Raw genomic sequence first — 21,580 nt, forward strand, 5'->3', positions numbered from 1 at the left:
TGTTAAGATATCATTACACATAAAATAAAAAAAAAAATTTAACCTCACTCCTTCCAGTAGGAGATGACTTAAAAAATTTTTCTTCATCTCACAATGCAGTTACAAACTGGTGCAATCACTTTGAAAACTGGCATTATGTAATAAAACTGAAGAAATATGTTCTCTATGACCCAACAATTCCTTTCCTATGTACTTCTTTTTTTTTTTTTTTTTTTTTGAGACGGAGTCTCGCGCTGTGTCACCCAGGCTGGAGTGCAGTGGCGCGATCTCGGCTCACTGCAAGCTCCGCCTCCCAGGTTCAGGCCATTCTCCTGCCTCAGCCTCCGAGTAGCTGGGACTACAGGCGCCCGCCACCACGCCCGGCTAGTTTTTTGTATTTTTAGTAGAGACGGGGTTTCACCATGTTAGCCAGGATGGTCTCGATCTCCTGACCTCGTGATCCGCCCGCCTCGGCCTCCCAAAGTGCTGGGATTACAGGCTTGAGCCACCGCGCCCGGCCTCCTATGTACTTCTTAAAGAAAACTCTTGTCCAGCAGGAAAGAATGTTCATAGTAGCATCAAACTAAAACAAACAAAATATTTATCAATAATAAAATGGATAAACAAACCATAATATATTATTCTTCCAATGCAATGGGATACTATAGACTTGACAGTACTAAGAATGAATGAACGATAGCCCCATGTATGAATACGGATGAATCACCAAAGCCATACAGGGCAAATAAAATAAAGTCACAAAAGAAAACCAGCATGAGTCCATTTATGTAAAGTTCTAAATACAGTTTTAAAATTTTTTAATGCTTTAAAGTACTGAATGCTTTAAAAAAAAATTTAAGTTGCATTTAGGGATATATAATGAGTAGTAAAAAAACAACAGGAAAACAGAAAAGCAAGAGAATAATTATCAAATTTGGGACTGTGGTTATCTTGGGCAAAGGAGAGTGAACAAAATTGATGAAGAAAGGTACACAGTGTGCTTCTTCAGTATGTATAAATACTTTATTTCTTAATCTGGGTGGTAATCACACGGGTGTGTATATACTTACGTGTTTTATAAGCTTTTCTATGAGTATAACAAATGTCACTAAAAGCAAGAACACGGTGCTTATGACTCAGCCCTAGAAACTGTAAAGGGCAACCTTTAAAAGAGAAAGAACAGCCAGTGAAGGAGGAAGAAAGTAAGGAGAGTGGTGTTTCAGAAGCCAAGAAAAAAAGAAGGGAATAGTGAAACTGTATCAAATATTAGTGAGAGGCAAAGTAGAGAAACTTTCACATAATATATAAAGTGCATTGTTCTCTCTCTGATGAATCACTTTTTAAGGATATAGACATTATTTTGCAGTGACTAAGGATTTATTAATAACATTAATGAGAAAGGATATGAACATTCTGATATTTTATATTTAGAAATCAAAATTCTTAACATATTTTAAAAATGTCCTCCTCCCATAATAAAGAACATTAATTGCACCAAGAGTATATAATCAATTATTAGAATAAGTGAATTCTTACATTTGACAGCTGAGTTTTAGTAAACTTTAATTTGCCCCAGTATTTTTTTTGCCCCAAATATTTCTATCATTTGTTATTAAAATGGTAATGACAAAGACCTTTGTCACTGCCAAATGAGGTAAGTAAGTTAGGGGCTGGTAACAAATATAAAACACAAAAATATGGTCAAAGAAGCCAAAACAGACCTTTTAACAATATAAGAAAGATGCACTGAATCATTCCCTTGGCTTTTTAAATTAAAAATAATAAAAAAGTTTTTACTTGAAAGTAATGAACTATTTTCTAGAAAAGTTTGGACAATCATTTGGTTGTCTTAATTTTATAATTTGATTGTCTTAATTCTTTTAATTTTCTCACCTATAAAGCATGAACTAAATACTACTTAAAGTCCCAATTAGCAATATTTCATGGTGTTATTTGGTAAAGGAAAAATCAATCACAAAAGGTAGTAATACTTTATCTAAATAATAAACCACTCTTTTGAGAACTGTGAAACCAAAAGTAGCACATACTAACCTAATAAGATATTCAGACTGGGTCATCCATTGCTTTCTCCTTAAGAGGTTTACTTTAAATAAAAGGAGGCTCTTCAAAGCTACAATTTGCAGAGACAGTTCAGAAGGCTGCATTTTTACTAATGCAAAATGCAACTTCACACAAGCTTAAGATACAGCGGGAAGTTCTAAAGTTTAAGAAACAAAACAAAATAAATCCTCTTCTTTGAATAAAAGAAGATCCTACTATTAATTTAGGCTTGATATAAAATATCACTACTTAACAAGGGAAAAGTATTTTCCTCAAGAGCATATATGGCAAAATTATTTTGGCTATAAACTAGTATATTTAAATTAATAAGACTACTAATTTGAAGAAAATGGTCTCTGGCTTTTAAAGAATGAGAAATATCAATGTTAGAAAATAAATTTGTAACTCAATTTCAGATATTCATTTGTTTTGTCAACTAACAGAACCTCCTAATATTAATATTTAATTAATGGGCATACTTTGTTCCAGGATTCTTGCTTTCCTTTATAAATCCTGAGAGAACTCAAGAAGAAAAAGGCTTATAAACATACATGGCTTAATAAATGAAACTTGTAACTTCAGAAAACTTGCTTTGTGACCCAAAAAAGAACTACTCACCAAAAGCAGCAGCCATAGGGGGTTCAAGGGATGGCTGGCCATCACCAGTAGGAAGGTCTAAGCGAGTGAAGTCTCTGCTTTTGTCATTATTATATTTCACATTAAGGCTGGTGAGCTTGGAGAAGTCAATGCGCAGAGTGCAGCATGCATTATAGATATTCTGGCCATCCAGAGCCTAAAGCATGTAAGAAAGGGACTGGTTTTGGCAAGACAACAACACTGATAACCAAGAAGCGTCTACTTTGACAAAGAGTGGCAATCAGGTGTGAGGCAGAAAGCACTGACTAAAAAGCCAAAGTCTTGGGTTTACTTTTACCTCACAGTCATTAACTATGAGCCTAAGAGAGAAAAAGAAAATCTCTAAGTCTCAGCTTTCATCTGTAAAATAAGACTGGTAATATTTATCTTGTCTGTGGTAAGATCAAGTAAGAGAGGAGAAATGTAAAAGATTGGAAAACTACTGTCTATCACAGAAATGTTCACTATTATTATGATTATTTTGTCTATACCAAAAGTTTTAAGATACTCTGATTTTACATTCCATTTTAATTCATTTTAGTATAATTCACAATATACTAGGATGTATAAGCTTTGTTAGGATGAAAAAAAGCTTTTGTAAATGGTACTTGTCAGAGCCACAATATATAAAATATTATCTACCACTTACTTTTTTCTATTGTAAATTTACTTTGTAATACTTTGAATAATAAAAACTGAGGGAAATGTGGAGTCAGTTGCGACCAAAGATTAGCAACCCCTTCCTTTGCAAGAACAAAAATTTACCTAAGGGTATTTGTGACCACTTAGGACTTTCGCAAATGCTTGAATTTATAAAAATAGATACCAGAAAGCAAAGAACATAAAAATAAAACATACATACATATATACATATATATCCTGATTTATAATAATGGTCATTGACAAGTATGCCATCATAAAGGTACCAAATAATACACGCAAGTTCAGGGTACAGCAAATATAAACGCTATACTCCCAATTGAGTGCCAGACACTGTGTGGTACACAAAAGTACCACAAGTCTTAGTCCTCATCTTTGACCAAAAACTAGAAATGACTAGCAAAAACTGCTACAAGATGAAATTAGAGTCAGGGATAGATATCAACAGGAGGTATGCCTAAGATAACCAAACTGAACGTCAAGTTTTATATCTTGTCAAAATAGGTTTTCGTGTACTAAAAAAAAGATAACATGAATTGACAGCAGCATATTTCCTAAGATTTAGTATCTCCACCAATTTAGAGCTCAACAGGAATAAACATTGAATACAGCTGCAAAAATGGTGAAACCAATTTCTGACTGATTTAACAGAAGTAAATGGTCTACAGCCATACCACCATGAATGTGCCTGATCTCATCTGATCTCAGAAGTTAAGCAGGGTTGGGCCTCGTTAGTACTTGGATAGGAGAAGTAAATGAAAGCACAAGGGTAATGATGGCTCTATTAGCTTACATCAGTAGTACTGTGTTCAACTGTAGACTTTAAACATGACAAACAGGACCTGCGTCTCAGAGATGTGAGAGGTGTTAGGAGATTTGAGACCATTTCATATGAAGAAGTAATGATTTTTAGCTTAGAAAAAAAAATACATGGAATCATACACTTTAAAATGACTAAAATGGTAAACGTCATGTATATTTTACCAAAATTTTTTTTTAAAAACGTGGTAAAGTGGGGCACAAGAGAAGATATGATGACTTCCTTCAGGCATCACTAGAGTCATTAACAATTGAAAAATGAAACAAAGATCATAATTACCATTTTGGCATAATGTGCATTTACTGGGTCAGCATACTGAAGCAAGGCTTGAAACTGATTATTCTTTGTAAAGGTGATAATCTTCAAGACTGTGCCAAATTTAGAAAATATCTGGAAAACAGTTCAAGTTAGGTTAAATGTAAAAGAAAGGTATTAAACTAATGTATCTTTATAAATACAATTTGTTCACAAATCCTTTTAAGTGAAAATTTTCTCTTTAAAACTTTGGTACCAAAATGACTTAAACCTAAAACATTAACATTTCAATACCTACGCCTATCTTAGAACAATGCCCGATACACAATAGGCACTTAAATGACTAGCCTATTTTATGGCATACATAAATGGTACAGTATTAAAACAGGAGACAACAATAATCAATGGGATGAGATGTGTTACAAAGCATATGAATAAAAGTGGGAGTCACGGACCAACTATTTCACCCTGTGAAGAATCATCTACTTTTTGAGATTTCTGTAGCCACTAGAAGATGTTCAACTAGAGGCTGCTCTATTAATTCGTCAAATATTTGGAGGATTGTTCTAAACACTGCAAAGACAGCAGTAAACAAAACAGAGACAAAAGTCTATGCCCATATGAAGACAGACAATAAACAAATGACAAATATCCTAATATCTGGTGATTTTAAAAGTCTTAAGAATAAAAATAAAAGAAGGGAAGGGGTGAGCATGAACCAGAATGCAAGTTGAGACAGCGTAAGAGTGATGGCCAAAGAAGGTCTTTCTGAAGTGTCTTTTGAGAAGAAAAGAGTGAGGGGAGGGCTTCCTGACATCAATATCCTCACAACACGTGTTCTATCTACCTCAGCACCACAGGGTTCATAGCCAGTGTTAGTATTAATAGTAACTCATTTCTGAAAGACTAAATAGGGGGGATAAAACAATAATATATTTAGTTTTCCTCTGTTGATATGGTTTGGCTCTGTGTCACCACCCAAATCTCATCTCAAATTGTGATTTCCCACATGTCAAAAGAGAGACCTGGTGGGAGGTGACTGGATCATGGGGGCAGTTTCACCTTTGTTGTTCTGGTGATAGTGAGGGAGTTCTCAAGAGATCTGATGGTTTTAAAAGTGGCAGTTTCCCCCACGCGATCTCTCTCTCCTGCCGCCATGTGAAGGAGGCCCTGGCCTCCCCTTCGCTTTCTGCCATGACTATAAGTTTCCTGAAGCCTCCCCAGTCATGCAGAACTGTGAGTCAATTAAACCTCTTTTGTTTATAAATTACCCAGTCTCAGGGAGTATCTTTATAGCAATGTGAAAACAAACTAATATTCACTCCATTTTAAATTTGAACCTTAAAACAAAAATTTGTTCTGCTTTTGAGATGAAAAAGGTTGAGTATTCCCTATGCTGGTAAGATTTTGCTGTTATCAACCACTATGGTACAATCAGGGCTCACTGCAGGCTCCACCTCCCAGGCTTATGCGATCCTCCCATCTCAGCCTCCCAAGCAGCTGGGACTACACCACACCTGGCTAATTTTTTATTTTTAAGGTTTTATAGAGATGAGGTCTCACTATGTTGGCCAGGCTGGTCTCAAACTCCTGAGCTCAAGTTATCCTCCCATCGTGGCCTTCCAAAGTGCTGGGATTACAGGTGTGAGGCACTATACCTGGCCCTGCTTTTTAATTCTCAAAGTATGCCTCAAGAATAACTATCCTCCCCTGGTAGTCTAGCGGTTAGGAAAAAAACATGAAAGAAAGAATATTCTAAAGCACAGGTAATGAAAGAAAAAACAGATAAATGGGACTACCTCAAAATTAAAAACTTTTGTGCATCAAAGGAAACTATCAACAGAGTGAAATCAAATCATGTACATGATAATGAGTTAAGGTCCAGAATATATAAAGAATTCATGCAACTCAATGACAATACAAACAATGCAACCCAAAAATAGGCAAAGGACTTCAATAGATATTTCTCCAAAGAAGCTAATCAAACTGCCAATAAGCCCACAAAAAGATGCTCAATATCACTAATCATTAGAAAAATGCAAATCAAAACTACTTATTACCTAACTTCCATTAGGATAGTTACAAAATTTTTTAAAACCCATAAAATAACAAGTATTGGGGAGGATATGAAGAAAATGGAACCACTGTGCACTGTTGGTAGAAATGTAAAATGTTACAGCCACTATGGAAAAAGTAGAACCTTTCCTTAAAAAATAAAAATAGAATTACCATATGATCCAGCAATTCCATTTCCAGGTATACGGCCAAGGGACTCAAAGAGATATGCATATACCCATGTGCATTACAGCATTACACAAAATAGCCAAAACAGGAAGCAACCAAAGTGTTCATCAACAAATAAATGGATAAACAAAATATGATATATATGTACAAACTGAATATTACTCAGCCTCAAAAAGGAGAAAAATTCTGAACATGGATGAACCTTCAAAACATCATGCCAGGTGAAATATGCCAGTCACAAAACACACATACTGCATAGTTCCACTTACATGAGGAACCTAAGGTGTAGTCAAACTCACAGGGACCGAAAATAGACTGGTGATTGCTGGGGGCTGGGAGAGCAGATGAATAAAGAGTTCTGTTTAATGGGTAAAGGGAGTTTCAGTTTGGGAAGATGAAAAAAATTCTGGAGACGTGGTATTCAGTGATGGTTGAAAAACAATGTGAACATACCTAATGTCACTGAACTATACAATTAAAAATAGTTAAAATGGTAAATTTTATGTTATATATATTTTGCCACTTAAATCACTTATGGCAAGACATGAATCAATCTATGTATTACACATGCATCAACTCGATGTTTTCTCTCAATAAAGGAGTAACGTTAGATTTTTTTAAAAGGCTGGGGATGTAATGTAACAACTGTCTGACCTCCCTTCTTCATTACTACAGCCCAGGTAGCGTTCTAAAGTATAAGTCAGATTATATTTTCCCCTGCTTAAAATCCCTTACTACCTCGCCATTATATACAGGGTCAAATACAAGCTCTTTCACATAACATAACACTCTTGCCCTGGTTTATCTCTCAAACCTCACTTCCTGAAACTTCTTGTATAACACTATTCTATTTACATCAATAATGTGTAGTTGCCTACAGTTCTGCAAATTTACCAAATGATTTCAGACTTCTATGCCCATATATAAGGATTTTCTCTTTTCCTAGAAATCTGTTTTAACAGCTAGTAAGCCTTCATTTATCTTTTCCAAAACTCAGCTCAGGGAACAATGCTACCACAAAATTCTTAGCCTCCCCCAAATCCCTACAGAATTATTTTTCCCGAGTCGTATCTACTTCTTGGTTTTATATAAATATTTATCAGCTAGGCGCAGTGGCTCACGTCTGTAATCCCAGCACTGTGGGAGGCCAGTGGGTCACCTGAGGTCAGGAGTTCGAGACCAGCCTGGCCAACATGGCAAAACCCCATCTCTACTAAAACTACAAAAATTAGCCGGGTATGGTGGCGCATGCCTGTAATCCCAGCTACTCGGGAGGCTGAGGCAGGAGAATCACTTGAACCCGGGACATGGAGGTTGCAGTGAGCTGAGATCGGGCCATTGCACTCCAACCTGGGCAACAAGAGAGAAACTCCGTCTCAAAAAAAAAAAAAAGTGTATATACACACACACACACACACACACACACACACGTATATGTATCTTGCTGTTGTACTTTTACTCTACTATAGATTTATTTATATAACTGTCTCCTTTAATTAGACTGAAAGCTCCTTGAAGGAATATACCTTGTCTTAATCATTTCTGCATCATTAAGTACAATTCCTGGCGTGTGACAGATACAGACTAAAATGCTTATTATTAATTGATATTATAAACTGATAAAATTATAAATTGAGAATTATAGCAATATGCAATTTTTGTTTCCTTTTTAAGAGACAGGGTCTCACCGTGTCACCCATAATGGTGTGCAGTGGTGCAATCATAGTTCACCGTAACCTTGAAACTCCTCGGCTCAAGCAATCCTCCTACTTTAGTCTCCGGAGTACTACAGGGTGCACCACCATGCATGGCTAATTTTTAAAATTTTTTAGAGATAGGGTCTCGCTACCTCACCCAGGCTGGTCTCAAACTCGTGACCTCACATGATTCTCCTACCTTAGTCTCCCAAAGTACTGGGATTATAGGCATGAGCCACTGTACCCAGATGGCAATATGTAATTTTTTTTTTTCCTTTTTTAAAAGCTTTTTTTTTTTCATTTTTTCTTTAAAAAAAAAATACTTCTTTTCACCCCAACAAGGGAAGTCAGCAATTTCAAAAAATAATAAATATTCTTGATGTAAAATATCTCATTAGTGAAGGAATAAGAACACATAATTTGCTCTAACATTTGGAAAATTTTTATACTAAATTATGCTATAAAACCTAATTTCCACTTACCTTTCAGATTTTGTTAATGTTTACATTCCTTTTCTCATTTAACTTTACATTCTCATTTCTCACTTAACTTCAACAGTGGCCTAAAGCACATCCTCATGGATAGCTTGGTGTTTTGCTGTGTGGTTTTTATCTGAATGTGCTAAGAGAATAAACTTGCCTGAACAGGCTAACCAGCAATAGCACTCTAGTCCCCTGGATTGTATTCACTGAGAGAGGAGCTACAAAAACCAATATACTTCTGAATAAAGTAACTGGGCATCAACATCAGGGAGTCCAGGAATGCCTGACGTGTGATTTTTAACACCTTTTCATAATTACCAAAATAGTATATTTCAAACAGATTAGGTATCAAAAATTAAAATTTAGGAAGCTTTGATACATATGAATCTATTTTTATGAATTACAAGGTCTTTGACTCTGTTTCCCTAATATATTTTGCTGTCAAAAATATGGACAAATACTCAACTCTAGATACCTCGTGTGTATTTTAATAGTTTCAGACTGTAACACAGGACTAAGAAGACACTAAAGATAAAATTCATCTTCAGAGTGATTTTTTATAAAGGTGTAATTTGTCAGAAACCGAAAATGTCCACTAGTATTCACTTGTAAAAAGTGTATTCACGGCCAGGCGCAGTGGCTCACGCCTATAATCCCAGCACTTTGGGAGGCTGAGGTGGGCAGATCACCTGAGGTCAGGAGTTCGAGACCAGCCCGGCCAACATGGCTAAACCCCATCTCTACTAAAAGTACAAAAATTAGCTGGGCGTGGTGATGGGCGCCTGTAATCCCAGCTACTCAGGAGGCTGAGGCAGGAGAATCACTTGAACCCAGGAGGCAGAGGTTGCAGTGAACCGAGATTGTGCCACCACAACCCACCCTGGGCTGTAAGAGTGACACTCCATCTCCAAAAAAAAAAAAGTGAATAATCACATTAGAAAAGTTTTTTTAGTATCAAGCACATTGGCCACAACTTGTTTATAATAGTTTTTGTAGCCAATGAAATAATATGATTTAAGAACCAGAATTTCATATTACTAGGATTGATTCTTTTATTTAGTACCCATAATGCCTAGCTTTTATAAGTTATTTATCTTTATTACAATTCAAAAAGATTGGTCCTTTGTCCTGAAGAGATTCATCTACTGGACATTCAAAAACTATTCCCATGTATAACAGTACTCAGAAGGAATGGATTACATGAGAACATCATTATGAGCTACTTCTTTCATGCACAAAGACACTTTTTAGTATGCAGGATTGAGCATTTACATAATTAATCAGTTGATGAATTCTATCTACAAATATTCTGAGATGATGTTATCCAGTCCAGTAGCTTTAATTACCACACCTATGCTGAAGGTTTCCAAATCTCCAGCCTGAATTCTTTCCTGAATCCAGACTTAATTCCCATTTATCATCTCCCATTTGAATACCTAATAGGTATCTTAAGTTAACATGTTCAAATCAAACTCTTGATTTATGCCTACCTCCAACTCCAGCCCCAAATCTTTTTTTGTCTTTGTCTTTTTATTATTATTACTATTATTTATTTACCTCAGTCTTTATATCTTAGCTCCATTTTACCAGAGGCTCAGATCCAAAATCTGGGAGGCATTCTTGATTACTCCCTTTCTCTTCAGAACCAAATCTAATCAATCCATCAGCAAATCTTTCAAAATATAGCCACAGAAGTCCATATAGGTGGCCCGTACCTATAGCCCCAGCTTCTCATGGGGTGGAAGGATTGCTTGAGCCCAGGAGTTTTTTTGGGCCAGTCTGCGCAACACAGCAAGACCCTATCTCTAATTTTTAAAAAATCCATAATCACCACTTCCAGTCCTTAAGGCCTCATCCAGGCCACCATCATCTCTCACTTGAAGTAGGACAAGAGCCTCCACTTAACCCCATACAGCTTATTCTTTTTGGAGGATGAGGGGGCAGGGTTTCACTCTGTCATCCAGGCTGGAATGCAGTGGCACAATCTCGGTTCACTGCAACCTCCACCTCCCGGGCTCCAGCTATCCTCCCATCTCAGCCTCCTGAGTAGCTGGGACTACAGGTGTGTGCCACCACCCTTCACTAATTTTTTGTATTTTTGGTACACAGGGGTTTTGCCATATTGCCCAGGCTGGTCTTGAACACCTGAGCTCAGAAGATCCATTGGCCTCGGCCTCCCAAAGTGCTGGGATTACAGGTGTGAGCCACCACGCCCAGCCATAGTTTATTCTTAACACAGCAACAAGAGTGATTCTGCTAAAATGTAAATGACATAATCTCACTGTTCCATTCAAAATCCTCCAAAGGTTTCCCATCTTACCCAGTGTAACAATTATAAAAGCTTTGCATCATCACTGCTCTGATGCCCTCTCGCATAGGGCTTTCTTACTCTCTCTATTCCAGTGACACCGCCTTCTTTCTGATACTTCAACACAACAAGCACACTTCCACCTTAGGTACCTTATATTTGTTGTTCTTTTGGACTGGATCATTATTTCTCCACATACACACATAACTTATATTTTCCCATCCTGTAAGCCTCTGCTCAAATACCATATTGGAAAGACTTTCCCTAGCTTCCTTCATCTAAAATAGCATCAGTCCCATCTCAGTCACTCTCAATTCCCTTACCATGAGCTAACGGAACACTAGTTTCTATAGATGTTAGATAGCAGTTGAGCCAGGACCAATTTTCAGCAAAGAATATAATAAAATAATTTGCTAAATAGTTATAACAGGTACAACCAACTCCACACTTCTGTATATTCCCCTACCATAATATTCATTACATTTTATGCCATTATTTATGAAATTAGTGTCTTATCCACAAGACTACAAGAGGAAGAACCAGTTTCCTACATTGCTCTTTACTGGCATTTGATCATTAGAGCTAACACTTCTTGGGCACTTAGATGGAGTCTTGCTCTGCTGCCCAGGCTGCAGTGCAATGGCGCGATCTCAGCTCACTGCAATCTCAGCCTCCTGGGTTCAAGTGATTCTCCTGCCTCAGCATCCAGAATAGGTGGAACTACAGATACATGCCACCACACCTGGCTAATTTTTCATATTTTTAGAAGAAATAGGGTTTCACCATGATGGCCAGGCTGGAGTTGAACTCTTGACCCTCAAGTCATCTACCCTCCTTGGCCTCTCAAAGTGTTGGGATTACACGCGTGAGTCACCACACCCAACCCCTCCTTCTTGGGCACTTAATATGTATCAGGCCCTGTTTTATTCAGTAAGTACTTTAAATATATTAACTCATGTAATCCTTGCAATAAAAAATGAGAGAACATCATCTTCATTATAAAGAAAACAAAAATAGAAGGGGTAAGTTACTTGCCCAAGGCTACAGAGGCAGTAGAGTCAGGATTCAAACTAGCTTCAGACCCTGTATCTGTAACTGTTATGCCAGACTGGCTGTTAGTTGGCTGATGGGATAAGAGTGCCAGGGGAGAGGACTTGCTTAATGTAATTAGATTGCTCCCACAGGAGGTAACATTTGAGCTGAGAGGTGAATGACGTCGATCCTGCCAGGTGACTACCTGGATAAAGAGTGTTCCTGGTCTAAGAAATACAAGATAGAAATGGACTAAGGACAGAATTAAGCAGGGAGAAAGGGAAGGGAGGTAGGGAGAGAGAGACAGTGCCAGAAAAGACAGGTGTTAAATAAGCAAAAGAGTGTTAGGTAATGAAGATAAAGAGATGGGGGAGAAGTCTGCATTTGGGGGCCTTCATAAAGAGCTGGTTTTATTTCAATAGCACTGGAAAAGAGGGTTTAAAAAGTGAGTGCTGTAACTGAAAGACTGGGAGTCCTACCCCAGCAGTTGCTACTGAGGACACTCAGAATTAGTCTTCTTCACCTGAAGGTCACCATGATCTCTTGAGGGAAAAACAAAATTTGTTACTGTGGTTAGGGAGATGATAAATGAAATGATAAGACAGGACCACGTGACTGTAGCTAAACTGGCTGCTGGCTGATGGCAGTGTTGCGACACAGGCATAAGAACATCTTTTATAAAAGCAATAGCTACAATGTTACAGTAGCAACCCCGGAACAAACACTGTTAAAGATCCCATTAGTTTTCAATGCCACTTTCTGGGATACACAGAAGAAAATCCACAAGAACAATGAAACCAATCACTTAAGCAACAGCTGAACCCTTTCAGAGAGCAACCATGGCTGTGGATCCCATCGCTAGCGTCCTCCTTAGGACATGCTTCACCAATGCATATCAAAGGGGAACCCAGTAGGCGTACTCAATGGCATGTTTTAATATACACATGCATGGCACAGGACTTTACTAAGAAATGTGTCTGAGCTCTATTGTCAATTGGTATATAGACTATGGGAAAGTAAATGAACTTCTAAGGGCCCTAGCTTCTTTATTTGTAAAATGTGAGGCTAGAGTAAGATGCATTTCAATTCTTACATATACAAGCACCCACATCCCTATGACTCTGCACATACCACAAATCCAAAGGCACGACTCTGTTAAATGAAAATAAGCAAGGGAAGTGTTGCAGTATTTTAATATGTGGGTGTAATGAGTATGTGGGTGTAATAAGTGTAACGAAACGAAATCAATATATAGCTAAAGAGGACAAAAGCTGACTAAATTTTGGGGCTATATGTCAAATATTTATTTATTTATTTATTTATTTATTTATTTTTTTTTGAGACGGAGTCTCGCTCTGTCGCCCAGGCTGGAGTGCAGTGGCCGGATCTCAGCTCACTGCAAGCTCCGCCTCCCGGGTTCACGCCATTCTCCTGCCTCAGCTTCCCAAGTAGCTGGGACTACAGGCGCCCGCCACCTCGCCCGGCTAGTTTTTTGTATTTTTTAGTAGAGACGGGGTTTCACCGGGTTAGCCAGGATGGTCTCGATCTCCTGACCTTGTGATCCGCCCGTCTCGGCCTCCCAAAGTGCTGGGATTACAGGCTTGAGCCACCGCGCCCGGCCTATGTCAAATATTTATATACACAGATTACCAGATAACTGTATATTACATTTTGAGGATATGTATATATGAAATATTAGTTAAAAATGTAACAACCATTCAAAAACAAAACATGGGAAATTACATCAGGAAGTCTCAATTCTAATTGGCTCTTCAATTACTCTCTACAATATTCAATACTTATCAATTATGTGTGTTTCGGATTTACTCACTACAAAATTATGAAACTAACTGACCTTCAATTCTTAAATTCTACATATTACTTGCCATGATTTCTTTTATCAAGACAATTTAGATATAGCAACGGGTAGTGTATGAAGCTTAGGTTGGGCATCAGTCAATATTTAACATGGTATATTCATATTACACGTGAAGACTTATTATACACTTTCCCTTTAGAATTTTTAAATCAGAAATACTCAAATGTAAGAAGTTGTCAACAGAAACAAATTAGTTGTACTCAATGGTGATGTTACTTTCTAAGGAACAACTACTACCTGGACTTTTCACAGTATTCTATGCTTTGTTCATTTTCATGCTTACCTGTAAGAAAAAAATCAAAACTTTTTACATCCTTTTAAATTATGTATTCAAGTTAGAAAAAGGAGGCTGTCAAAAAATTACCTCTAATTTCTATGAAACAGGATAAAGATTTTTTCATTATTTAAACAAATATATCAACAAAACCAACAAGCTAAACAACTTAGATATAAAACATCAAAAGTTTCAGAAGCCATATTTAACTTAACCTTCTTAAGAGTATTTATTCCTCCTTACCTGATGAAGAACTTCCAGGGTAACAGGGTAAAAGAGGTTTTCAATAATTATTCGAAGCACAGGGCTCTGCCCAGGTAGGACTGTGCCTTCATTGGAAGGACCTCCAGAAAGGGCCAGGCTTCCTGATTGGACGGCACTGACAGCCTGCAGTGCAGCCTGGGCTCGCTATAGAACAACCCAAAATGAGAACTTTTGATTATACAGACGCATTATATGAATCCTAAAATTTAGTTGATATAAAACAGTATGAAGCAATATAGTTCAGTAAAACAAGATTTATCTACTCTGTCTGGAGGTACATATCCTAAATTTGTAATCAAGTAAACAGTCAAACACCTCCCTGCATAGCACAACGACACAGTATTTTTAAAAGGTGCTTAAATTTACTTGAAGAAAAAAAACACACGGAGAAAAGGAGAAAATTTGGATACAATTTTTATTTCCTAATTTTTAAAAGACAATGGGAGAAGAAATATGAAAGCAACATTAAAGACTATGGTATGGGATGTTTACACCCAAGCAAGGGTAGGCAAGACAAGCTTCTAAATATTCTCCACTAAAAGAAACCAAGGCACTCTAAAAGAATAGCTAATTCCAGAACTGGGGCCCAGAAATCACAAGATGAGTATAAAACATTTTTGTTTTGGGGCAGGGGGAGGAAGCGTTGGTCAGAATGCAAGGAAATGTTCAAAGAATGATAGGGATATTCCAAAAGGACATAGAAACCAGTTTGAAGGGGCCTGTACTGGCCAAATCTAGGACAATTTGTGTATCAAAATAATAACAACTGTTAAAAAACCCATCAAATAACATAGAAAACCTCTAGTCCATACTGATATAAATTAACAGCTGATAAGGAACAGTATATTTACATAGTTTTAAAGTACCTGCCCACAAAATACTACTCTTCCCCCTTGTAAGTAACAACTTTATAGTGGAGAGGGCTGGCAAACACCACCCTAATCAAGTGATCAAAGAGCCCATCATTACTAACACAACTAATGGAAATTTTATGATGCAATGAAAAAAGCATTACTTCTGTGATGTGCTATCAAAGACAGATACTCTGAATTAAATCACAAGGAAACAACAGACAAACTCAAACTGCTAAAAATTATGTCCAATGCTAAAAATTATGAAGGAGCAGAATTCCTATTATGGGAAATAATTTTAAAATGTTTGGGTAACAAACTCTCTGGAATAGTGAAATTAATAAAGGAAATAATAGCAATAGTATGATCAGGAAAACAAATTTAATGTGGGATAAGGAGAAATGTATACTTCATGTAAAATTTAAAAATGCCTGGAAAATGTAAAGAAGATATTTCTCAGATTGAGAAGATGAAAATTAACATACAATAAAAATGCACAGATCTTAAGTGTTAAGTATGATTATCTTTTTAGAGAAAATCTTTCTATGGTCATCTCATGGCAGATTTATAAACTTTCATCCACAAGGTCAAGAAAAGCTGCATACAATGACGACTCCTATTAACACAACCATTTCTCAAATGCTGTATCTCAGAATATGACCTAAATTTTACAGTTGTGATTTTAGTTTAAATCAAGGAAACAAAAACACTTAATATTCACCTGACCTTCTGGCAAGTACAATCATAAACTGGAAAAATAAAGTGCATATTTTGGGATAGCTTGCTATTCAGAGAATAAAAAGGAATGAAACACTCATCCATCAGCTTTCTGGGAATGTCAGAATAAAAAGACATTACAGTACTTTAAAAATATCAAACAGGTATCTGAAACTTTGACGTTAGGTTTGATGTAGGACTTTGAATTAAAAAAAAAAAGTATTGTATTTTATCAAATATCAATGCATAAAAGTTATACAAAAGCAACAAGATGGAAAAAGTATTGGGAAGAAATGAAGGCTATCTCAGAATAAACTAGGTCATTCAGGCTAGCTTTGGTTGCCAAGCAACTGGGATTTCTCACTGTTTCTCTTTGGAATAATCCAACCTTTAAGATTTATTAAATTGTTTTTTCCCTTCAAGATTTATAGCAACATATTTAAGAATCACACTAATGAGAAAAATGCAGGATTTACATGAAGGAAAATTAAAAAGTCTACTGAAAGACAAACAAGAAAACAAACAAAATATAACTTCCTCCTTAAAAGAATCAGAGTAATATAATTAATGTGCAAAATTAATTATCTCAAATTAATTTACAACATCGACCCAATTCCAAGTGTGTCTCTTGGAGGACAGGAGTTACCAAAATAATTCCAAAATGTATCTGAAGAAATAGGCAAGATATATTAATCAGTTAATTTCTGAAAAGAGAGTAAGAAATAAGGTCTTGCCCTGTAATATATTAAGCCTTAGGAGTCAGGAGCAGTAGCTCACACCCTGTAATCCTAGCACTTTGGGAGGCAGAGGCGGGTGGATCACCTGATGTCAGGAGTTCCAGACCAGCCTGGCCACCATAGTGAAACCCTGTATCTACTAAAACTACAAAAATTAGCTGGGCGTGGTGGCGGGCACCTATAATCCCAGCTACTCGTGAGGCTAATGCAGGAGAATCGCTTGAAGCCGGCGGGCAGGGGGTGGGGAGCAGAGGTTGCAGTGAGCTGAGATGGCGCCACTTCACTCCATCCTGGGCAAAGAGTAAAATTCTGTCTCCCAAAAAAAAAAAAATTAAGCCTTAGGGCACAGATGCAGAAACGGAATCCAAGCTTTTGCAATTCAAAAGGTTAAAGTAAAGGTTAAACATGGAATGCATAGCATGTGAGCAGCACACACATGAGGGTAGAACAAGACATGTAAGCAGAACATACAAGCATGTCAGACAAGAGTGCACATGTGTGTACATATGATCAGCAGGCATAGGGTGTGTATAGAAAACTAATATATGACAAAGGACAAGTTTCACATTATAGATAATAAGTGAGTTATTCAAAAATAATGCAGGAGAAACTGGTCTCTTGGAGTAAAAAAAAGACTGAAGCCTTACCCTCATTCCCACATCCAAAAAATTCCTAATAGAAGTAAGAACCACAACATAAAAGTATTAGAAGAAAACATACGTAGATTCTTTTTTTAATCTTGGTGTACTAGGTCTTTCTGAGCATGGTACCGAAGTCAGAAAAGATTGTATTATGACATCCTAAGAGACTTGACTATATATTTAAAAATCCATAGAGAATAAGGTAGAATGGTAGTTGCCAGAGGTGGGAGGGAGGGAGGAATAGGGAGTTACTGTATAATGGATAGAGTGTTTCAAGTTTGAGGTGATAAGAAATGGCATCTAGAGACTAAGAGTGGTGGTGACTATACAACAATGTGAATGTACTTAATGCCATTAACCTGTACATTTAAAAACTGCTGAAATGGTAAATTTTATGTCATATATATTTTACTACAATAAAAAATGGGGAAGTGGCACTAACAAAAATCAGTATAAGTATTTTACAAATTATCAAATAAAAGTAAAAAATAGGATACAATTACTCATCTATCTATTAACGAACACTGGAAAGCCATCTGCTCATCCATTATATTGGTGGCACTCTAAGCACATAATCTCTACAGAAAGCAATCATGCAACATAAACCAAAATTTAAAATATGTACATGCTTTGTCCCAGCAATTTCATACATACACATTGGAATATACATTGTATTGTATGGCAATATACATTGTATTGTATTGGAATATGCTGTACTGGAATATACACTGGAAACAACTTCATTGTGTATCAAAAAGAAATTGGACAAATTATAATTCTCCTATACAAGAGAGTATTATAGTCATTAAAAGCTAATGAGGTAATGCTATATTTGTTGTAATAAACTCATGTCCATAACATTACACAAAAAATATTTCAAAACATTTTGTGTAAAATTAGATACACAGACACCTGAATACACATCGAATATTACCACTAGTCATTAGTTATCTCTGGGTAACTGGATTGGTTTTAGTTCTTTTCTCTTTTACTTTTCTTGATTGAATGGTGTACCATAAGCATGTATCCTATGTACAATTTGTAATGACAATTTTTTATTTTAAAAAGTCTATTCCATTCATCTAATATTGTATTTATTATAAGCTTATATAGTTTATTATATGCCATTAATATTGCCTAAAATAAGTTAAGGATTACGTGCAGTAAATATCGCTGTTTCAAACAATGTGGAAAACTAATTGAATCTCACCAGCTTACATTATGCTGCCTTTCAACACAAAATCAGAGAGCTGGAGGAGTTCTTTGCCTAGAGCAAGAATACAGAGGCCAAACATGCCCTACCCACTTTCTTCGTTTTTTTTTTTTTGAGATGGAGTCTCATTCTGCCACCCAGGCTGGAACACAGTGGCACGGTCTTGGCTCACTACAAGCTCTGCCTCCCGGGTTCACACCATTTCTCTGCCTCAGCCTCCTGAGTAGCTGGGACTACCGGCATCCGCCACCACACCCGGCTAATTTTTTTTGTATTTTTGGTACAGACAGGGTTTCACTGTGTTAGCCAGGATAGTCTCGATCTCCTGACCTCATGATCCACCTGCCTCGGCCTCCCAAATCACACCCAGCCAAAACCCACTTTCTTAAAATGTATTTGCTTTGTGGATAAACATTTTCTGTCCTTAAATAACTTCAAATTATTAAACTATTTTTAACCACTTAAAAATCAACATGGAAAGACACAAAAGACTCAACGTGTGCTACATCAAAATAACAGAAAAATGGGTAAGAAATGTTGCTATGCTACATTTCACATTCATCTTCAGGAGTCAAAAATCATTTAATAAACAATTCTAAAAAACTCTTAAGGTCTTAAGTTCCGTTACTTAATATCACTCAGTTTCTCAATGCCTTTGTTAGAGTCTGTAAAAAGACGATTGAAATGAATCATTAAGTTCCCTTTCAGATCTGAGATTTTAAGATGTATGTAACAATAAATATTTTTTCTCCTCTTTTTATTGTGAAAACAGTTTCAAGAGAAAAAATAAACTTCCAATATATTTCTAAATGGCATTGCTTTCTTATTCTTAAGAATTGGGGGGGCCGGGCGCGGTGGCCTGGAGCCTGTAATCCCAGCATAATTTTGGAGGCCGAGACCGAAGCGATCTCGTGGTCAGAGATCGAGACCATCCTGAGGCCAATACCGCGGAAAGTCCCCGCCTCTACTAAAAATATGCAACTAGTGCCAAGCAGGCGGGCGCTGCAGTCCCAGCCACGGAGCTGGAGTGCGGAGAATGGCGAAACCCGGAAAAGCGAGCTGCGGTGAGCTGAGATCCGCGCCATACTGCACTCCAGCCCGGCGACAGAGCTGCAGACTCCTGGCCTCAAAAAAAAGAATTAAAGAAGAATTTATTATTACACAATTCTAACAGTAAAGTATCCTAAAATAAATAAAGGCACATAATTTTGCTTCATCTGTAAAGTATGTAAGTTATCATATCATGTGTTCCCATATCTATTTTTAAAAACACCTTTAATACTTACAGCTTGACAGTAGATTGTCGCCCTAAGTTCTCTGCATTCGAATTACTGGAATGGCGTTCAGGCTGGCTTCGAAGGTGAGGAGTAATAGGAGTGTAATAATTCACCATAGTAACAGCAGCTTCCTCAGAAGCCATTTCTAAGAAAGCCTGCAATAAACACAAGAAGATAAAGTGAAAGCTCATCTTTTTGAAAGATAGTTAAGAGATATTTTGCCATTCTAGCTTGCTCTAAAACCATGCATTCTCAAATAAAATGACACTACCCCCAAGGGGAGAAAAAAAAAAACTTTGCTTCAAAATATCATGGATGTCAATTAGAAACATCTAAAAAGTTGAGTTCACTGAAGAACTTTGAGAAGCCAGGCATGGTGGTTCACAACTGTAATTCCAGCTACTTTGGGAAGACAAGGTGGGAGGACTGCTTGAGCCCAGGAGTTCAACACCAGCCTGGGCAACATAGGGAGAATCCATCTCTACAAAAAAAATTTCTTAAATTAGCTACGCATAGTGGCACATGGCTGTGGTCCCAGCTACTTGGGGTTGGGGAATGAGGGAGGGGCTGAGTAGGAGGATTGCTTGAGCCTGGGAAGTTGAGGGTGCAGTGATCCATGTCTGCATGACTGCACTGCACCAGGGGCAACACAGTAAGACACTGTCTCAAAAAAAAAAAAAAAAAGGATTTAACTGCCAGTTGATTAAGGGATTTTATGTAGTTTTTGGTTCTCCTTTTATTTCTGTTTCTTTTAAAATCTAGAAATAATTAAAAATATGAAAATAAATGTGTATGTCACCACTGTAAACGGATGCTTTCAGGGGCTGTGATTTAAGTTTATCATTAAAAATAGTGAGGCTAAGGCTGGGCACAGTGGCTCAGGCCTGCAATCCCAGCACTTTGGGAGTCTGAGGAGGGTGGATCACCTGAGGTCAGGAGTTCAAGGCCAGCCCGGCCAACACAGTGAAACCCTGTCTCTACTAAAACTACAAAAATTAGCCAGGAATGATTGTCGGGTGCCTGTAATCCCAGCTACCCGGGTGGCTAAGGCGGGAGAATCGCTTGAGGCCGGGAGGCAGAGGTTGCAGTGAGCCAAGATCACGCCACTGCGACTGAGTGAAACTCTGCCTCAAAAAAAAAAAAAAAATGAGGCTAAAAGGCTATAATACATAAACAGATACTAAATTTAATGCCGGCAATTAAGGGGTAAAAAGGCTAAAAACCGTCTTTAGGGAAGCAGAAAGAAAAAACAGAGGAAAAAACATTGAGAAACACTGCTCTAATAATACCCAGTCTTAAACAGGAATGGGGCAAAATGGTATGTTCTCCTTTTACCCTTTTTAAAAACAGCCATTTATGAATCAAATTAATAGAGCATTCACTTTTTTCCAGTAAGTTTTATTATCTCATACTTCACCAACATATGTGATAGCAAGAAACGAGAACTAGCATGATATGGTAGAAAGGGAACCTGATTAAAATCTATGCCTGGCTATGACACCTTACTCATTAACACCTCTGAGCCTCAGTTTCCTTATCTAAAACATGAAGCA

At 37.2% G+C, this 21,580-nt stretch overlaps 1 protein-coding gene across 1 annotated transcript in view; it reads right to left on the reverse strand.

Annotated features, from left to right (window-relative positions):
- PTBP3 (polypyrimidine tract binding protein 3) overlaps positions 1-21,580 on the reverse strand; it is a 116,936-nt gene that overhangs the window by 30,534 nt on the left and 64,822 nt on the right. The window contains exons 5-8 of the mRNA XM_031654404.1: positions 20,045-20,182; positions 14,571-14,735; positions 4,436-4,546; positions 2,659-2,833 (exon numbers count right to left, since the gene is read on the reverse strand). Of these exons, the coding sequence (XP_031510264.1) occupies positions 2,659-2,833; positions 4,436-4,546; positions 14,571-14,735; positions 20,045-20,182 (589 nt within the window). The remainder of the gene's footprint in view (positions 1-2,658; positions 2,834-4,435; positions 4,547-14,570; positions 14,736-20,044; positions 20,183-21,580) is intronic.

Source organism: Papio anubis, chromosome 13 (assembly GCF_008728515.1).
Source record: "Papio anubis isolate 15944 chromosome 13, Panubis1.0, whole genome shotgun sequence".
NCBI classification, from domain to species: domain Eukaryota; kingdom Metazoa; phylum Chordata; class Mammalia; order Primates; family Cercopithecidae; genus Papio; species Papio anubis.